This window comes from Anthonomus grandis, chromosome 19 (assembly GCF_022605725.1).
Source record: "Anthonomus grandis grandis chromosome 19, icAntGran1.3, whole genome shotgun sequence".
NCBI lineage: Eukaryota > Metazoa > Arthropoda > Insecta > Coleoptera > Curculionidae > Anthonomus > Anthonomus grandis.
This window is the reverse complement of record NC_065564.1, coordinates 9,694,280-9,716,549: the sequence shown is the minus strand read 5'-3', so window position 1 is coordinate 9,716,549 and position 22,270 is coordinate 9,694,280. Positions and strand designations below refer to the sequence as shown.

The window sequence follows — 22,270 nt, the reverse complement described above, 5'->3', positions numbered from 1 at the left end:
CGGTGGCCACTCAACGAAAGGACTGTTTCGCCCTATCCAACAGTTTTCAAAATGTTGATTTAACCAGTCTCTTACTAAACGAGCATTATGGACAGGAAAACCATCTAATTGAAACTTCAAATTAAGGTGATATCTTAAGGATAAATTTTCTAATGCGTTCGAAAATTCATTCTCAAGAAAATTCAAAAATTCAATTGTATTCAAATTACCATTAAAGAAAAAAGGGCCAATAATTTTGTCGCTTAGTATTCCACACCAAACGTTAATTTTTTGCGAATACTGTCTCCTTGCATTTATTATAAATTCTTGACTCTGCACGAACCAGTGGCGGCAATTTTGACTTGAGACTACGCCATTTGTGGTAAAGTTTCTGTTGTTTAAATATTCTCCCTGAAGCCAATAGCAAAACTCTAATCTTTTTGCCTGGTCACCATCCTCTAAGGTGTGCAAAAATTTTGGCTTAAATGCTTTTATGTTATTTTTTTGCAAACATCTTCTTATACTTTCTCTGGGGATGTTAAGGACCAAACTAGCCATTCTGACACTACTTCGAGGATTGCCGTTAAATATTCCGAAATGTAATTTTCATTTCTTCTGAGCCCACGCCGTCCATTATGTCTATTTTTAAGTAGATTTTTCGAAACAGATCCTGTTTCATTGAAAATTTTATTAACACGTTGCACAGTACTTAGACTTACTGGTCTATCAGGATGCCTAATATTAAATTCTCTGGCAGCTTCTCTCATCGAACGCGTGTTACCACCAACAAGACGAACAATTTCAATTTTTTCTCTTAAATTTAAATTTTCCATGATTACTAATACTATCGAAACACGTTCTGTTACACTTTTGACAGTTAGATGTCAAATGTGACAATTCAATATTTCAATAATTTTTAGACACAATAGAGTTTAATATTTCAATAATTTTTAGAGACAATTTAGAAGTAAAGCGCATTTCTTTTTTTTATCATAAAATTGTTATTATTTAATATTTTTTAGTGAAATTTGGTATAAGGCCGTTTTGGGGGATGCCGAATCCAGCTGTCGGGTGCGTATTAATGTAAAACTACCCGTCGTACACAATACGCGGTTCGGTCCAATAATAAAAGCCAAAGACTTTAGACAAAAAAAAACACTTATATTATCAAACAAAAATCAGGCAGTTTTAAGATGGTTAAAGACTATGTAATGTATGAAAATTAAATAAAAATCAGAAAAAGCAAAAAACCTATTAACCCGGCCCCGAGAATATAAAACCGACCGAAATAATAAAATAAAAACTGATAGCTCTGACAGACGTCGTTCAGGATGACGTGACATTCTCCCACCTGAGGCATGTTTTTAAAACAAAAGAAACATGACTCACCTAACTAAAACAGAGACAACATGTAAACAATGTAAATAAGTAGGTTCAATAATAACAATGTAATAAGCCTTAAAAATGTCAACTACCTACCTACCCTACACAAATAAAACAATTAACTCTATGTAAAAGTAATCCTAATCATTGTCCCTATACCTGACCGGTACGCGAACCGTACGACCGCTCCGCGAAACATATGCCGTATTATCTACGTTCGGTTCGGGTACTCTGCTTTTAGACACTCCCGGATTCGCGGTCTCGATATCGCCCGCAGATTCACTTGAGTCCTCACAGGGTACATTTGTCTCGGCCAACCTCGATTTAGGGCTAGTCAATGCCTTGCTATCCATTAAGCCCTCTTCTGCACATTCCAAGGGGTAGAGACGTTGTACAGGTCTCAAAAGTTGGCCCCTTTCGGTACTGACCCGCACCACTCGAACCTCACCATCTTTGCCAGGTAGCAGCTCAATAACCCTCCCTAACGGCCAATTAACCCGCTTATCTAGGTTATTGCCAATAAAAACCACATCCCCCATCTTAACTTGATAACTGGAACTTCCCTTGGACCATAGCTGCAACTGCCCTAGGTATTCATTACGAAACCTTCGACGAAGATCCTCTGCCAATTTCTGTCTATGCTGTACCTTCCTAGACAGAGAGTGACGGTCAACAGCATCACAATCTGGAACACCACTCACCAACTGATCCCTAAGAAACATTATGGGGGTTAAAGGTACCAACTCATTAGGGTTGGTTGACGAACAAGTGAGTGGCCGCGAATTGATGATGGCCTCACAATCACAGATTATCGTTAACAAGCTTTCGTAATCCAGTAAAGCTCGTCCCAATACTTTACGCAACAATTGTTTCAACACTCCGACAAGTCTTTCCCAGAATCCTCCCCACCACGCCGCCGTTGGAGGATTAAAACGCCATTGGATCCGCTCGGTACTACTAGTTTCGGCAAATTTTTTAAAGTCTACTCGCGAAAACGCGTTGTCCGTACCCACGAAATTTGTCCCGTTATCACTGTATATAGTCCGAGGGCGACCCCGCCTGGCAATAAACCGACGCAATGCTTGCATGAAACACACAACCGATAAAGATGAACAAAGTTCCAAATGAACGGCCCGATATACCGCACATGTAAAAAGGCATATCCATACCTTTTCTCCCGATTTGACAAATAACGGACCAGCAAAGTCAACACCGGTTATCTCAAATGCTATAGCATCGCGAACCCGATCAATAGGTAAGGGTGGCGATCTTACAGTAACCGGCTTCGATGTGTGTCTCTTGCATACTACGCACTTTGATATCGCATGTCGAATGGCTCGACGACCACCCAAAATCCAAAAATTTTGCCGTAAAATACACATTAAACTTTGTGCGCCAATATGCCCTAACTTTAAGTGTTCTCCAAAAATAAGTCTGTTTACTAAAAAATGTTTACCAGGTAATATCACAGGAAAAAGGAAGTTGTCACAATCACTCCTATTACTTATACGGGATTTTAATCTAATGACGCCATCCATATCTTCGAAAACTTCCATGCCGCTTAGTCTATTTTTATTGTCTTTAAAGAATTCTTGTTGCACTTGTCTTAATACAAATATCTCGGCTTGATTAATTTCTTCGGTACTTAAGGGCCCTGTGTGCCGCTCCTTATTTCTCGTATTATAAATAAATCGAGATATCCATGCACACATCCGTATAATTTTCAAATACTGAGAAAAGTAGTCCAAGTGCCAATCCATAAGAGACATTTTCTGACGCTCATTATTTATTAAGACAGTAACCAGCTTTTTCCTCCTCTCCCTATTAATTTCTTCCTCATCGTAGCTAAGGCTTTCCAGGGGGGTGTTAAAAGGATTTTGATAAAGCCATTGTGGACCCTCCCACCATCTTGATTGAACCAATTGCTTAATAGAGCAGCCTCGAGATGGTAAGTCGGCAGGATTTAACAACCCAGGTACATGTCTCCAGGTGCCAGAAGCTGAGAGTTTTCTTATTTCTGAAATGCGATTCCAAACAAAAGTAGACCACTCCTCGGGTCTTTCTATCCAGGAAAGGACTGTTGTTGAATCACTCCAGAAAAAGGCTTCCAGTTTATTGTCAAAATTCTCCACGATGTTACTGTATAACCTTACAGCAATCAGAGCTCCCATTAATTCAAGCCTTGGTATAGATAAAACCTTCTTTGGAGCTACCCTTGACTTAGCTCCCAACAGACGAACAAATACTCTACCATTCTCGACCCCTCTCAAAAACACTACAGCAGAGAAGGCCTCCTTACTTGCATCACAAAAAATATGCAGGGACCATTGTTCAGCCTCTTGAGGTCCAGCATTTATCCATCTGGCAATTTTAATAGTCGACAAATATGGTACTTCTTTAAGCCAATTCTTAAACAACGACTCAATTTCCCCATTAACTGGCACATCCCAACCTACTTGCTTTTCCCAGGTTTTTTGTAATAAAAGCTTAGGTATTAAAACTGCCGGGCAACTGAATCCTATGGGATCGAATATCCGTTGTGCTAGTGATAACATCAATCTTTTGGTTACTGGCTGACTAAGAAGTTCTTCAATATTTCCGATGTCCTGATTTAAAAATAAAGTATCATCCACCCTGTTCCACTTGATACCCAGTACAGATGTTGTAGGGTCTCGGGAGTTACCCTGGACTTGACCTGTATACTCCCACCCTCTAAGGTCAAATCTGCCTTCAGCCATTATCATGATAGATCCTTTGACGAATGATTCCAAATCTTCCTCATTGGCGACACTAGTAACGCAATTGTCAACATAGAAAGCCTTTGACAATTTAACTACAATGTCCTTGGATACTGCCATCAATTCACATTTTTCAGACATCTTTGACAAATGGTACTCCAACGAAGCTCCCAACAAAAAAGGGCTACTATTAATTCCAAACACCACTCTACGATGACGAAATATTATTTCTTGGCCATTTTTATCTCGCCATAGGAACCGAAGAAAATCCCTGTCATCTGGGTGTATGCTAAGCTGTAGAAATGCTTTCCGAATGTCTGATACTACCCCAATTCTTTGCTGCCGAAACCTCAGTAAAATATTTGAAATCATTTCGATCAAATTAACCCCCTTTTCAAGGCACTGGTTTAATGATGGACTGTCCTTTTCTCTGGCCGAAGCGTCGAATACCGGTCTTATCTTTGTGGATGAGTTTAATTTGATTACGGGCCTATGAGGTAGGTAATGAGCCTTTGAACTTGTTTGATCTTCGCAAACCTCCTCAATGATGTTCTCACTTTGCCAGTCCTTAAAAACCTGATCATAGAGTTCGTAATAACCATCCTTCGTGACTTTAGTGATGGTATTATCCAGTCTTTTCTTAGCAATGCCATAATTACTGGGCAATGCTGGATGTCCTTCCAGCCATGGAAGTCTAACCTCGTATCGTCCTTCGGCGTCGGTTTTAACAGTCTCTAGAAACAATGCTTTTACTGCCAATGCCGTCTCCTCCCGAGTTTTTCTTTCCACTGGATCGCTTATGCCTAGTACGTCAAGTTCCCAGAGGTTTGAAATGGACGCGTTATTAACAAAAAGCGAAACGGCGGACATAGACAAAGTGTCCTTTTGTTCAACTGGTATTTTTCCCATCAAAACCCAACCTAACAGAGTTTCTACAGCTACCAGTCCACATCTCAAAATGTGTCTCTTGCCTGTGTATAATTTACCCGCTATATCAGATCCTATTAACAGTTCAATAGGGCCAGAATTATGTGAATCTGATATCTTGATGTTCAGTGTTCGTAACTCTTCCATCCAAGGACCATTGAATACAGAATCCACTCCACTGCATATGACGGGTTGATCCAGTGCCTCGAAATTACAGCTGTAGTTGTTGTGACTAAGAGTGACGTCATAACAGCAATGGACTTGCGGTAACTCAGTGCCTCCAAACAAACCATGAATAACGTTAATTTGCCTCTTCGATTGGTAACCCAAAAAATCAGCCGTCGATTTTAAAAGATAAGTTTTTTGGGAACCGGTATCGATCAGCGCACGCACGTACTTTGATTTATTCGCGCCCTTAACTTTTACCTGCAAAGTTTGCAAAAATACGTGTGTATTAGAACTATTTGCCAGAGTCTGATTTACGTTTTGTACTACACTTTCCATAACGTCCTTTTTCTCAGAGCTGTTCCGACCAGAGCTGTACTGACCCGAGCTACAAGATGGAAGTTCAGGACACATTAAAGTGACATGGGATTTGCTGCAAACTATACAATTTAAGCGTGCTCGACACTTTCTAGAAAAATGACCCAGTTTTAGACATCGAAAGCATGCACTATTTTTTGACAAAATATCCTTTTTCTCCTCACGACCTAATTTCTGCGCCTTAAAACAATTGCTGCTCTCATGAGAATTTTGACAAAAAATACATTTTGTGGTTCCATCTGAATTGATTAAGCCCATCGCGGTTTGAAATTTTGGCTCAAAATCCTGGCCTGCTTTATTTGTTTGGTAACCACCCCGTTTAACATCCTTATGAACAGTGCTTCGCAAATTAAAACCTTCTGTTGCTAAAGAAACATGTTGCTCATTATCGACTTCCAATTTTAGAAAATTCATGAGGCTTATAAGTCGATTTTCGATTGTAGTAAGACCTGTATTATCCAGTGAAACCTGCAAATTTATACCAGTGTCTCCGATATCCAGTGTCCGTTGCCAAATTCTTAACAACTCTGGCGGTAAGCAAGACTCGACCAACGGAAATAGCATCGCCGCGTATTTATCGGACGTAATACCGAGGGTTTCTAAGGCCCGTAGCTGAGTTTCCAGTTTATCATACAAACGAGTTATGTCTAATCTATTGCCAGACGAGGTATTGTGTATAACTAATTTAAGTAACTCGCGCACATAAACTTCTACCTGGAGGTCTTCCCGACCGAACCGCGCTTGAAGACACTCCACCATTTTACTATAGTTACTTCCGGTAGCGGGAAAACTTTCGACTAGTTGCCTTGCCCTACTGCCTTGAACCGTCGCCTGAATTAAATATTCGACCTTGTCGTTGTCGTCTATTTCCAAATCATTGTGAACCTTTTGAAACTGAGACCAAAAAGGCAACCAGTCTTTGATATTTCCATCAAATTTTTTCAACTCTAGAATAGGTAACTTAAATTTACGCCTACCTTGTCTGATGCTGTGGCTAACACTACGCTCCGAATTTACCTCTTCATCTGGATCTGCCTTTACCCTAGGCTGTAAACATTCCTCACATTGAAGACTCAGATCTGTATACCTTTTAACATATCCATCTGCACCCTCCATTTCTGCTAGTAAGTCTGCCTCTGCCGTGTCATCCTTTTCTAACATAAGAGCATAAATATCCCCGTCAAGTCTCTTTAGATCCTCAATTTTCTGTTTTACCAATTCTAAAGAGACCGTAATCAAACGCTCTTTTCCTTCCGGTGATGACAAAAGACCCTCTAACTCACCAGCGGTCTTGGTAAAGCTGGTGCGGAGTACTCTCCGACTTTTCTTTTTCTGATCCATTGCTATGCACTGTATACTCACTGTTAATCACCTAAACCGCGTTCACCAGTCCAGGGCGACAACGCGTCGGACCGATTGCCCGGTGATCAAGTAGGGTAGCCAAAATATGTCCGTATACACTACAAGATTAAACACAACCCGTAAAACTGCCAGTCCTGTCACGGTCGCCAAAATGTCGGGTGCGTATTAATGTAAAACTACCCGTCGTACACAATACGCGGTTCGGTCCAATAATAAAAGCCAAAGACTTTAGACAAAAAAAAACACTTATATTATCAAACAAAAATCAGGCAGTTTTAAGATGGTTAAAGACTATGTAATGTATGAAAATTAAATAAAAATCAGAAAAAGCAAAAAACCTATTAACCCGGCCCCGAGAATATAAAACCGACCGAAATAATAAAATAAAAACTGATAGCTCTGACAGACGTCGTTCAGGATGACGTGACACCAGCGGTGTGCACAATTTTTTGCTAAAAAAATGCCTAGCATGGTTTCTTAAAATTTGGCCCTTAAAAACTGACATTAGTAGGCCTTGGAATTTGCATGGCAGAATTTTTTTTGTTATAATGATGCAGTTCTTCTGGACCTAACATTTAAAAAAAAACCCGAGCAAAATTGCACCAAAAATAAACTTTTTATCAGGGTGACCCGAAAACAAATGGGTCACACTGTATAAGCAACATCAGGATGAAGAAAATTGCGTAAACCGTGTTGGGAAATACCACGTGACAGAGCGGGAAAAAATATCGACCAGCATGAAGAAAATCAACATGAAATAAAACTTACATTGTGACATTTGCAATAATTTTAAAATATTAAATGTTAATGCGAGAGAAGCATATACTCAAGATAAAAATAATAAATGGTCCAGTAATACCAATACTTTTACAGTTGATATGCAGTAAGTATTAATTTTATCAAAAATGGCAGAGAAAAACTCCTTTTTCGTATCCAGACTTATCGCATTTAATGAAACATTTGCCCCTTTACCGCCAAAAAAAACCTATGCTTACTGTGGCATGAAGCCATCCGAGAAAGAAATGCTCCAGATGTAGCTTCCACCTTTTACCATGTTATTAAAAATTCAAATGCAGCTGTTACTGAGTTTATATTTTGGTCAGATAACTGCTCGGCTCAAAATAAAGAGTGGCTCTTATTTTCATCATTGGTAAACATTGCAAATCAAGAATGGGGACCAGATAAAATAACAATAAAGTATATTGAACCAGGTCATTCCTTTATGAAGGCCGACTCAGTACATGGCCAGATTGGCCATGAGTGGAAAAAAAGAATGAGATTTTAGATTTTGATGACCTAACATCTATTAGGTCATAAATAAATCTGCTAATAATAATATCGCAGTAATATTAAATCATGAATATTTTATTCCGTTTACTGACGGATGTAAACAACGCCGGAAGTCTGGAACAAGTTATACGATGAGTTACTTATTTTTTTAGGTATTACGTCACTCATAGTAAAAATCAATTTAGAAAATTTTATCTCACACGCTCAAAAATTGAAAAGAAGAAGAAAATAGACTTCACGTATTTAAAAGAAATATGAACTCAAATCTGTAATGATGCCGTTCGATATACTGAATTTAATTTAAGTTCAATAAAGCCGAATTTACACGTTTTAAGTAGCTAAATCAAGTTACTAAATCAAGTAGCTAAAATTTAGTCCTTTTGTTTTTGTGAGCGTTTACATGATTTGTTGTTTAGTTGTTTAGTGTTGATAAAACATGGCCGGAAAAGTTACGCGTGCAACAGTGCGGAATTGTATTTTAAAAGTATGTGGCGAGTTATCCGAAATACTTGCAGAAGAAATGAACAAAACTAGAAAGAAGAAACTAGAAAACTAGAAGAAACGTTGCTGGGTGAGAAAATGGCTGAGTCGAAGATAAAATATATATTGCGTCATCATAAAGTAGATGAGAGAATTAGCAGCTGAAGACGTACCAGAATATACAAATTGGCTGAGGATGTCTAAAGAACATTTTGATATATTGTTGGCTCAGATTGCTCCTCAAATTACGAAAAAGAACACTGTAATGAGATCAGCTATTCCAACTAGAATAAAATTGGAAATCACATTGTCTTATTTAGCCACAGGAAATAGTTATAGAACTTTGCAGAGGTTATTTCGTGTGTCAACACCTGCAATCTCCAAATTTATACCCGAGGTATGTGATGCTATTTATGAAAGTCTGAAAGAATATATAAAGGTATTATTTTTAAATATTTTTATCACGAAAAAGTTGTTGATGAACAAAACATGTTAAATATTGGAAAAAGCATTTGCTATTATCTGTGATCGTACAATATCATCGGCAACTGATTCTGCACGAGTTATATTTGTGGATCCATCGCTATGCGAAGAATGCATGTCGGAATATGTAGGGAACTGCAGTGGTGTATGGATGGAAGATGAGGCGTGAGCACTACTGGTATCTGCATATGTGTCGTACTGGTTACTCTGGGCCTGGAGGTCTTGTAGTTTAAAACTTGTCAGAACAGACTGAATGCGTTCCTGTGCTTGTATGGCGGAAAGAGAAGTTAACGTCATTAATTGTGCAGCAACACTGCGACCAAAAGCTATGTATTCATGCTCATTGGCAGGTTCATGTGCCATAGTTTCGCTTATTTTTTTTTAGGTCGTTAACTACTGCAGTAACTTGCCTCAATTTTGACGTAGTTCTACTTTTTTTCTGCGGTACTTCCTAAGACGTTTCGTTTCTTGCCGCCATTATTTTTTCTTCATTTTCTCGTTTTTGTTCATTAACTTCTTCTTCGCGTTGTATCTGAACTAGAAAAAAATATTTGTACCGTATTAGCCAAACTCAAAAAATACTTGTAGGTAATACTGATAATACAACCAGCAGTAAATTTCATATTATTTTAGGTGCCGGAGTCCCAAGAAGAATGGAACGTTATTGAGAAGGGATTTCGTTTGAAGTGGAATTTCCCCAAATGTTACGGTGCGATTGATAGGAAACATGTGACGATTCATGCACCGGCAAATTGTGGCAGTGAATTCTTTAATTATAAGGGTACTAACAGCATTATTTTGAAATAATTAGCTCTGGTAGATGACAACTATTGTTTTTCCTATATAAATGTTGGATGTCCTGGAAGACAATCCGATGGTGGAGTTTTCCAACAATCGTCTCTATTTGAAGCCCTAGAGAATGGTTTATTACCACATGGTGGTTTCATTGTAGGTGAAAGGGTGCATTTGCACTGAAAACGTATTTCAAAAGTAGCACTTTCGGAAAATCAGAAAATATTCAATTACCGCCTTTCGCGGGTAAGACGAATAGTAGAAAATGCGTTCGGAATTCTGCTTAACAGATTTCGCATTTTCCCTATGGCATGCTTACCAGAAACTGTGGACAACATTATTAGGGCCTGTTGCGCAATACACAATTATTTGCGAATCACTTCTCATAACATCATAACACTTACACACCAAGTGGATCGTTAAATGAACAAGATATAGAAAGCGGTCAGGTCTACTATATACTACTCCCTTGCCGTCAATAAGAACCTTAGGGGGTAATCATTCTTCAAGATGTGCAAGAGAACTACGAGATCGACTCTGCGAGTACTTTATGGGCGAAGGTGCGGTGCCATGGCAGCACGGATGATATTTTGACTGTACTTTAATATAATATGGAAATTATTGTTCGGTATACGTGTTTTCCTTATGATAAGAGAGTTTTAAGAAATGATTTTCTATTATTTTTCTATACGGTTTTATATAAACAAATTGATACCTACGGGTTACGGGGCGGGAAAACACGTATATCAGATTAATTACTTATAATATGAACACTACTACAATACACTTACATTGAAATTATCCTGCGTAGGCCTCTTATTATCCTCTACGTTACGTAAAAATGTGTCGATTTCCTTAAACCATTTTACACTGGGGACATAAATATCCTCCGATCCTGCTCCTGACTTCATAGAGTCCCTTATTTCCTTTTTTTCTTGAGAATAAGTTGATCTTAACGCCCGTATTTTGTTCTTGATTTCAGGCGATCTCCTCAACTTCCTTATACGCCGAGTCCCGAGCTTGTTTATTTTTGTAAATGGTAGCCCTTGTATCCCATAAGCATCGCCTTTCTCGATACTCTTCTACAAATTTTATTGTTGTCTCTTCACTCCAACGAGACATTTTTAAAACACGCCACAAATAAAAGAAAAATCAACGTCGCAGTCTGTACTTATGAGCTCGACTAAAAAACTCTCGACACTTGTTTAGTCGGCGGTTTAGTTTCTAGAAAGCAAAGGTGGGGGAGACAACTTGCTCAAGTAAATAGAAATTGTTTCTATTTACTTGACTAAACATCTTACTAAATTAGGTACTTGCGCAAGTACTAAATCAAGTTGTTTACACCATACAAGTAACTAAATTTAGTAACTTGCTTTAGCTACTTGACAGGTGTAAATTCGGCTTAAGTTTTAAATACAATAATTTACTTGAGGTATAATAGATTTTTTTATATACCTAGGCGCTGAGTTGTACGATATTATTACTGGAGGACGTCCGAATTGCAGAATTTAGGAAAAAATCCAAGTGTTTATTCTATAAGTATTAATTCTATTCATTTTTTTGAAACAAGAATAACTGCTTACTATTTCTCCAAAGGCAACAGCAAATAGGGGTATAAATGCTGCAAAGATAGACAAAATTGTCAATACCTTATGTCATTATATGCCATTCAGAAAACGCATATTTTGGAATGACTTACCAGTAACTGAATCTGCTTCAGATCTATTCGCATCAAGAGATGAAGAATTTTAACAATAATTATTCAAATCGAATAATTTCTCTGCCTTAAATAATTTTGGTTTTGTTTAAAATGTTTTTTTTTATGGAATTTAAAATAATAATGTTAAATTATTTTTTCAAAAGCATATATTTTTCACTCCAAAAAGATTTAGTTATGGCTGAGTAATTTTAAGTTTTGATATAATTTTTAATTCAATTATATTGTCTTCAACAATTTAACTTTGATTACCTGAAGGATACATAATGTGTTTTTCATTGATACGTATATTAAAATGCACATAAATGGAATTGTTTAATTTCTACTAATTACCACATAAAAACCCAGACATACTGGGTTTACAAGTTACCAATGAAAATCTGTAAATTTATTTAATAATTGCAAAGTTAAAACAAAGTAACTCTATATTATCATATAAATAATCTACTATTCATAAAATTTCCATCATTCATAGAGTAGGTGATCTTTTTAACTCATATATCACCTTTTATTTTATTTCTTTATATTACATAGAAGGAAGGCTAAACAAAAAACATTAAATTGCATTTTTCTTGAAAACTCGTCTCAAAGTAAAGTTTTTCTTTTCTATTTTTAGTTTTAGATAGTTAAGTTTAAGTTATTATTGTGTTTTTTCCTACTATAGTCGGATTACCGAACAGATGGAATAAATGATGTTCGCGAAATATAGGCCCGCCCATCGATGCAACCTTGGCAGATTTAGACGAGGAGAATTATGCCTACTTATTTTAAATTATTTTACCGTACAGCTTTGCTTTGTAAGCAGCTTTTTTTAAAATATAATACGGTCGCCTGTAAAATGGGTCCAAACCGATTTTGAGGTTGTGCCAGATAATGATATAATAATCCCTTTTAAGTATTTTGTTATGCAAAGTTATGTTAATATATTGGGGTTTACCGAAAAGGGATAGGTAATCCTTTTAAGTAATTGTGTCAGGTCAAACATTTAGGGTATTATTGGCCAGGTTCATCAGAACCAAGCGCTATCTGAGCGCTGGAAGTTTTGCCTATAATAGTAAGGACCAATAAAAATTGTCATACCTGAGCAACAATCGAGCGCTCAGGGAGCTCGTTTTTTTCTGGTGAACCCGGCTATTATAAAATATAATTTTATGATCATAATCTGTTTTTGAGAATAACTTAAGAAGCTTTTATCTTTTTTTAAATATGTGTTTTAAAATGAAAGGAATAATAAGTTAGGGGCTGCGCTGGTAGGCCTGTGAGATTTAAATTTATAGATTGAATATAAGCGTATATTTGTTCCTTATTAAAAAAGGAACAAATACTACATTTACTTTAATACATTTTTTACACATTATGTTTATAATTATGTACAAAATTGAAATTATTTTTCACCTAGGTAACATTATTTAAAAAAACAATATTTTTGTTTTTCTTTTTGATGGATGGAAAATCCAATATATCAGAAAAGTTTTATTTTTAAAAAAGTTTATTGTAAATTTATTTATACTATATTAAACTAATTTATAAAAAATATTCATGGAAAATAATACTAATACATGAATAGATATGTATATAAAGAAAAGATCAAAGTTTCCTAAAAAATTACTCGCTATCTGAATCTGATGAGTATTCATGTACATTACTTATAATAAATAAGGCTCTACTTGGACTTCCATCATGGCATCCATAGTCCACATTCGCTTCTCTTCCTTGAGGACATGTCCAACAGCTTTCTTCCAATTTTCAGCTGTTACATTTTTTATTACTTTGTCAAAAAGTGGTTTCAGTTTAGAAAATGTAAATGTAGTATTTTTTCTGCCTACTTCACCCTTAATTTGAGCCCAAATGAGCTCAATGGGATTAAGTTCACAGTCATATGGGGGTAGTCTTAAAACAATCCTACCCGTAGATTATGCAAGCTCGTCGATTACAAACTTGTCTTGACCTCGATTAGCCTTTACCAAATCCAAGTTCCGCTTTTACCATATCACCTTCATAAAAAATTGCCTTACTGTCTAACCAGGCTTGAATGTCAGCCTTCTTCGTTGCAGACGTTGGGATCTTCTCAAGCTTTCTGGTATGATAGGATGCGTTATCAAGCACAATAACGCAATCTTCTACAAGACGAGGTAAAATTTTTTTGAACCACGCTTCAAAAACTTCAGAATTAATTTCTTCGTGATAGTCCGTGGTCTTTTTGGATTCAAAAGCCAGTAAGCCTTCCGGAACAAAACCTTCATCTGAACCGATGTGGAAAACTATTAACCTTTTTCCTTTACCAGATGGTGACGTCAGTCCAGTCGACAGTCCTTTGACAAAAGCTTCTCTATCAGTGGTTATAGTCTCGTCTTTCGATACTTTTTGAACCACATGACCGGCGTTGACCCAGGTTTCATCCTTCATCCAAATAAATGGTTTTATTTTGCTCTCTATATTTCTTAATAGACCGCAAGTAACGTCGTCTCCAGCAAATTATCTCATTTTTTTCTTTAAGCATACAATTTCTACTCTTTTTATATAACCGCAAAAAAAAAGCGAAAATTAATAATATGATCAAGAGGGTTTTATCGAGGGTTTTATTTATCTTAAAAGCCATTTAAACTTACCTAAAACCGATTTCTTGTAGTAAGCGTCGAAAGTTTTTTTTTTTTAAAGAAATAGAAATTGCGTCGTTTTCTTCAATTGCGGCTAAAATCTTTTGAATTGTTGGCGGTTCATTTCTAAAAAAAATTGATGGATTGTCCTGCGGATCGCACATTTTGTGTCATCATCTACATGATCCAAAATGGCTCGGGGTCTATTGTACTGTTTTGGCGCTTGAAATTGAGGAGAAACGTCATGTTCCCGAACAATGTTATAAAGACTACTATGGCCAACTCCTAAAAAAAACTTGTGTAAAACGTATATTCTAAAAAAACATAATTTTTAATGAAAATTAGCTTTCTTTAAAAGTTATAATAAATTAATTGGACAGACGCTGTACAGTGTGTCCCAAGATGAGCGAATTTATACGTAAAAATGACGAAAAAATTTGTAGTTGAAATTTGACCGATTGGCATCCAGACCTGCTTAATTAAAAAATGAAATTTAGCATATTTTTATTTTTTAAAAATCAAGCCTTGGTACGAGCATTTTTAAAATTATATGAGTAGGTAAAGTAGTATTTCTAGGCATGATGTAAAAAAAGTTTATAAGAAAAAGTTGTTTAGAAAGCAAAATTATGCCCGAATACCGAATTTCATAACCATAGGATTACTTCGATTTTTAAAAATTTCAATCTCTAATAATTAAATATGAATAAAAAAATCAATTGGTACACAAAACGTATAAATTAAAGTAGGTCTATGGTTATGAAATGCGGTATTCGGGCATTATTTTGCATTCTAAACAACCTTTTCTTATAAACTTTTTTTATATCTTGCCTAGAATTACTACTTTACCCTCCACTTTACCTACTTATAAAATTTAAAAAATGTTCGTATCAAGGCAAGCTTGATTTAAAAAAAATATAAATATGCAAAATTTTATTTTTTAATTAAGCAGGGCTGGATGCCAAACGGTCAAATTTTAACCACAACATTTTTTGTCATTTTCACGTACAAATTCGCTCATCCTGGGACACACTGTATATTAAAAATATTTATTACCTGCTGCTTTTGCTGTAAACTGGACTTTTTGCACTTTATATATGTTCATAATCACTTCCTTTTCAGCAATGGTCAAATGTTTTCGTACTCTTTTCTTGGGGGTGACAATGGGGGTGTATGTGGCGCGTCAGCCATTATTTGTTAACAAACAAATTAACCAAAAAATAAACACAATCTCAACTTTTCAATATTGCGAAGATTAAAATATTCGAATAGCAGAAAATTCAACCAAAACGATCTAAAGCCGCTCGAGTAATAAAATTAAATAAAACTGTCAGTCAATAAAAGTCATGAACCCTATCGAGGCTCTAGGCCACACCTCCGGCGTAGAACGATCACGTGACCACTCCATCTGTTCGGTAATCCAAGTATAGTTAATTGGATTTTGTAATCTGTTTGAGTGGTGTAAATAAAATAAAAAATAAATAGAATCGCTTAGTAAATAAGCCCATAAGAAGAAAAAAACTAAGTCATATAAATAAATGTATTTAATTAATAAAAATAGCATAGAAGCATTTGATTTCTTAATTGGAAAGCTGCGTCTTGACGCGTTCTTCCAATTATTTTTCAATTGATATAATACATGACATCTTGTCAAGTGCAATTATTATTTGTTAGTTAAATAAATTTTACGCAGTTTTTTTGAAGAACTTTGGTGTCGACTAATATTTGAAATATATTCATTCTCGCAGATACGTACTTTCATTAGACAAGAGGGTGGTCATTTCGAATAATACATCTAAAAATTTTATATTAGAATAATTTATAAACCTCATATTGTTTTGAAAAAAACATGTTTTTTCCTGTTTGTTTACCGTTTGTGTGTATCTGCGTTATGTTAGGTAAATGTTAAATAAAATATGTAGTATTAAGATATTGAAAAAAATATTGCATTGAAAAATTTGGTCTTTTATACTCTAATAGTAATATCACGGTTGACAAAATATGATGTGTTATGTCAGTCGAAAACGAAATAGGCAGATGTGTCATTACAAGCCCTCTGTCATTTAATAAATCAAAGCCATTTGTGCTATTTTTATGAATTTAATTATTAAATTCGTTCACAACAGCGTGCTATTTAAGAAAAATAAAGTAAATGCCAAAATTAATGATTTGGCATTTTAAATCATAAAATGCAATGAAAACTATTTTTCCGTGATTACTTTATTAAAAAATTTAAACTTTCAACGCATTCATGGCATCCTATTTTAAAATTTAAAAAAAATATATTTTTTTCTCTATCATTATTCTCACATTATTATTTTCTATCAAAGTACGTAATAATATACCAGCTGTCTCAATTAAAATTAAAAAACCAATGTGACTTAGCTCTACTTACCGTAATAGTGTATTTTGGAGCATGTGCATTCAAAAAAATTAAAAAATTTAATAGATTCTATATATCATTTACATTAACAAAGTCGAAATTCAGTGGTATAACCGCATCAATGCCAAAACTATAAAAATATTTTTAGTTCTATGGTTGGAACCTTTGGTGTGACACTCAAATCACAAAACAATTTTATCACTAAAATTTACTTATATTATATTATTTTATTTTCTTTTAGTGTGCAATTAAAGCTTATTAAAATAAACGTGCAATAGTAGTGTTATTGACGACAGTTGTAAATATGGCGCGTGAATACAAATGGACCAGTCAACAAATACTGGAAAATGCCACCCAGTGGTCTTTAGCGGGGGATGTGGCAATTTTAAATCGCCTTAAAAAATTTTCTAATGTAAGTTATTTTGCTGTTTATTGATATTTTTGAGAAAGAATTTTTGAAAATCTAAAAGTGTATTTTTTAGACTGTTATATCAGAAGCCGAATCTCTGCATGATAAAGTCAATAATCTGCTAGACAACCTCGAGAATGTCACATTAAGGTTGGAGTTAACAAAAAATGAATTTCAAAGTTTAAGACACACTCAGTTTATTGAAAACAGAGTTTACGAGGATGATGAAACTTTGGATAATGAGGAACAAGAGGTAGTATAAAGAATCTTTTAATGAAAAATTTTCAGTTTTTTTTGTATCCTGATAAACATAGAGAAAACTCTTTATTTCTTTTTTCTTAATGGCTTTGTGTCGAGCATGGGCGGAGTTAGGGGGGGGCTTGGGGGGGCTTAGCCCCCTTTAAAATGAAATTAGCCCCCCCAAAAAAATTGTTTTTTGGGGAGAAATATTTTTATTAATTTTTTAAATTAATTTGGGAAATATTTTAATTAATACATACGGCCAATTTTTGCCATCATCCTCTCTTTTTGTTTATTTGTTTGCGGTATAGGAATACAATTGCCGGTTGCTGGTAATCTCTAATTCAAAAATCGAATAAAACAGCCGCGTGTCGGTCGACGCCTCACTGACCAATAGCGGCCGGTCTTTCAAATACTGGCGCCCGTCGCGCAATGCGCAATGTTTATGCCCTGCGAGCGGCTTTGAGCTTGTCTTTTGTCGGTCACTAGCGTCACCACGCTAGTCCTAGTCTGCATTTTGCCGTTCTGGTACACATGTTAAAATCGAGATTACGAGTTATTAAGACAGCTGATTACGTTGATGTAAAAACTTTACAACGTGCATTGATTTACTTAAATTTGTTTTGTTTAGTAAAGTTTTCCGATTTGGAACTTCGCTGAACTTTTGTTTTACTGTTTTCGCATTTAAACTTTGCTTCTACTGTGACTACAGAAGGCGAAAGTCAAAATGAAGAAAGTGAGTGGTGATATTCGTTCTTTTTTTTCGAAAATTGCCAAGTCTCCAAAAGAACCTGCTGAAGTCAGCGCCGCCGTCGAAAACAACGAACCGAAAGCTATTCCCAGTTGCAGCGCCAGCGGAATAAATACTGAAATAAATGAAAGTCCCTCGAATGAACGTTTAAGCCACATAAGAGGTTTGTATTATGTATAGATATACAAACATTAATATGTGCATGTGGGCTCTGAGTAAACACTAAAATTTTAATGGTGTGTTGGTAAATGGCTGTGGATACATAGAATTTGTCATAAAAAAGGGGTTTTTGTTAAAACTTAACCATCCTGTAGCTTAACATTTTTTTAATGCGTTTGGGACCTATGTTTATACGAACTTTTTTTTGAGTAACTATATAATAACAGGTTTTGAATTTTGTCGCAATATTAAGATTACTTACTTTAATATCTAGAAAAATGGTTGTTTTCTTTTTCAGAGCAGCCGCACAATATTTCTAATGAAACCCCTAATACGCAGTATTTACATTATCTGGGCACTCTTCAAACGGGACCAAGGCAACCAATATTAGAGAAATATCCATCAACAAAAGTTGGGAATCAAAATCGAAGTTTTTCATCGAAATATTTTAAACAGTACACCTGGGTTGAATACAGCACACATGACGATGCAGTATTTTGCTTTTGCTGCCGATTGTTTGCGAATAAGGACGATGTGGAAGCAACTTTTACTATAACAGGCTTCAGAAATTGGAAGAAACTTGCTGAAAAATTATCCAAACATGCTCGAGGAAAATCACATATTGAAAACAATCATAAATATGTAGCTTATAACGAGTCATTAAAAACAGGTTCTGTCGTGACACAAATATCTTCTGCATATAGAGAACAGGTTAATAAAAATAGAGAATATTTTAAAATAATTACGGATATCTTACTTACCTTATGTCGCCAGGGTGTTGCCCTAAGAGGTCATGATGAATCAGAAGACTCAAAAAATAAAGGTAATTTTAAAGAAATTTGTGAACTAATTAGCAGGTATAATCCCACATTTAAAGAGCAACATCAAAAATATTTTAATTTGAGCAGTTCTGATATACAAAATGATATCATTAACATAAGTGGACACATGATTTTAACCACCATTTGTGATGAAATCAAGGATTCACATATGTTCGCTTTGATGGTAGATGAGGCGCGAAGTTTTAAGGAACAGCAACTGACTATTTCTGTAAGGTATATTAAGGGATAAGAAATTGTAGAGGTTTGAGATTTTTGGGGTTTGTAAACTGTTCTCAAGAACGTGATGCTACAAGTCTTTGCAACATTTTAATAAATTATCTTAGAAATGCCGGATTAGAAAATATTCCTATTATTGCCCAATGCTATAATGGTGCAAGCGTTATGTCTGGTAGGGTTGGCGGTCTACAAGCGAAAATTAGAGAAATTCATCCATCAGCCATATATATACATTGTATGGCTCATCGTCTAAATTTAGTGGTAACAGATTTGTGTTAGGAAATTGATTTTGTAAGAGACTTTTTTAACACACTTGAAGCAATTTATATACATTTTGCTTCGCCATCTACCCACAGTGTTCTAGTTGATATTCAGAAGGAACTAAATCTTACTAAAGTTGAACTATGGCGCCCCTCAGATACCCGGTGGACTTGCCGAAGTTCAAGCTGCCAAGCCGTAAAAAAAAACTTGTGTGCCATAATTAAAGCCCTCAAGTTCGAGATTCAGCAGAAGTCCGACAAAAATGCTGTAGAAGCAATCGGTTTACTTAATAATATAAAAAGTTCAACATTTGTAGTAAGTTTAATAGTTTTAGATGATATATTGAAAATAATGAACATTTTAGCAAACAATTACAGTCTGAAAAGGGCACTTTAGCAGAATCTACAAATATTATAAACGGTACCATTGCAGCACTGGAGAAAAAGCGTGATGAAAAAATTTTCGCACAATTATGGCTAGACATAGAAAACTTAGCACAACAAAATGACATATGCCTCGATATACGGTCTTCAAAACGTAAAAAAACAGAAAGTATAAGACTTAAAGAATATGTGGTTGAAGCTTTCACTTCCGCAGTACACGAAGAAACGGTCTTAAATCCACCTTTGATAAAAAATGAGGCACAAAAGTTTTGGCTAATTTCAATTTATTATAGGTCTCTCGACAATATAATAAATCATCTAAAAATAAGATTTTCTTCCGAAAGTCAGAAATTAGCTAAATCTGTCTTCAATTTTTTGCAGATGGATTTTGATGGTAGTTTGGAATTCATTAAATTGTATGGAGATACCTTTTTAATCGATAAGGAGCTATTAAAAGCTGAAATGACCGTTATTGGGAATTGCATAAATAAAAGCCAGAGCCACAACATTACCATTTCTGATATTAAAGATGTATTAAGAAAAGAGACTTTTCCAAATGCATATACCCTTATGCAAATAGCATTAGTTTTGCCAATTTCTTCAGCGTCCTGCGAACGCTCTTTCTCAACAATGAGAAGAATTAAAAATTGCTTTAGGTCAACGATGGGTCAGGATCGATTTAGTTCTTTAGCACTAACCAGTATTGAAAGTGATTTAACAAAGTCATTGTCGCCTGATGAAATTTTAAAAGAGTTTTTAAAAAAAGGAAATCGAAAACTTTTATTAGAGTAGTTATAAGATAATTTTATTGGATTTCATTTTATTTAAGGACATTTTAAATAAATTTTGCTTTTACTATTTTTGAAGAATTATTGCGTTTTATTAAAATGATATTGGTTTTGAAGGTGGCAGACAATGGAGAAGTAATATCTAATTGTCGGATTTGCATTGTCTTAATTAATTTAAACACGACGTTTTGGTTGGTAAGTATCTCCAACCGTTATCAAGTGTAAACTGCTAGTTTACACTTAATATAACATTTTAATATAATAATGGTTGGAGATACTTACCAACCAAAACGTCGTGTTTAACTTTGTCTAAATTAATTAAGTCCGACAATTAGATATTAAAATGATATTATTTTGAACTTTGAAATTTTTCTTGAAAGTTTGATTTTTTTTTTTTAAACTAGCGACTTTTGACTTTTGCTGTGTATGCAATATACTCCAATACATATACAGAATGGTTCATACATTATGGATATTGCAATAAAATTCAGAAACGTGTTTATGGGTGAAACCTGTGAAAATATGAAAATAAAAGTAAAACAAATTCATGATATTATGTATACAGTATAGCAAATTAGAATAGAAGCTGTTTAAGTCTATTCTTTTTTTTTAAATAATTTTAACGGCTTATAAGTGAAAATGAAGGTGCCCACCAAAAAATTTGTTACCTCCGGCGGCGCCTGCGGCGGACTTTTCTTTGATGGCCACCCCCTCACCTCTTCGTGTAACTCTGCCTCCGGATGGGGGCTTTAGCCTCCCCATTTTTGAATCTCTAACTTCGCCCATGGTGTCGAGCACATTTAGTCACAAGTTCCAAGTGAAACAACGGTATTCATGTTGTATGATGGTTCTTATCTCACAGCCACCTATACACCTGTGTCTCAAACAAAAAAACATCTCCTAAATCAATTATTTTAATATCTGTGCTTATAATACTCATTTACATTATTTATTTTTATCTATCTACAACCTAATAGGAAAGAATAGGACATTGATTTTTGAAAATTAACTAGCTTATATCATATGAGATCATATGTCTAATTTTATCTACCTTATCCTAAACTAATATAGTATACTATTATAATTTTACTATTTATTATTGCAAGTCTAGTTTTTATGTGAATTATATTCTATTTTTACATACCTTTAAAAATTTAACAAATTTTGTGTAATGTATGTAATAAATGTATCTCTTGTAGCCTAAAAAACAAGAACCTACCGAGGAAGATAAAGAAAATGATCTTAAACAGTTTATTTCCAAGGGCCTGAAGGTGATGGAGAAATATTATGAAAAAGTGGAGCTGACTTTTAGTGATAGTGAAGATGAGACAAATGAAAAAAGGTAATAACATTTTTAATATTTTGTACAGATTCATTTAAGTTTAGAGTTTGATACAAAAACACATCTGTGGCAAGAAGTTAAAAGGGCATAACTCAAATTTACTCACTTTTCAGGATAAACGAAAGACTAGATTTAAAGGATATTATTGATTGATACCTTTAAAATAAACGCTCTTTTAAAAAAAAAACATGTTTGCATAAGTCAAAAT

At 35.0% G+C, this 22,270-nt stretch overlaps 1 protein-coding gene across 4 annotated transcripts in view; it reads left to right on the top strand.

Moving 5' to 3' along the window:
• Positions 1–22,270, top strand: part of LOC126747527 (WASH complex subunit 2) — a 271,361-nt gene that overhangs the window by 7,367 nt on the left and 241,724 nt on the right. For 3 of the 4 annotated variants that reach the window (XM_050456218.1, XM_050456217.1, XM_050456215.1), the window contains exons 1-4: positions 9,819–9,966; positions 16,913–17,083; positions 17,154–17,333; positions 21,920–22,062. In XM_050456218.1, the coding sequence (XP_050312175.1) occupies positions 16,976–17,083; positions 17,154–17,333; positions 21,920–22,062 (431 nt within the window). In that variant the 5' untranslated portion in view covers positions 9,819–9,966; positions 16,913–16,975. Of the gene's footprint in view, positions 1–9,818; positions 9,967–16,912; positions 17,084–17,153; positions 17,334–21,919; positions 22,063–22,270 lie in introns of those variants that run through there. The other variant, XM_050456216.1, reaches the window with a different exon arrangement.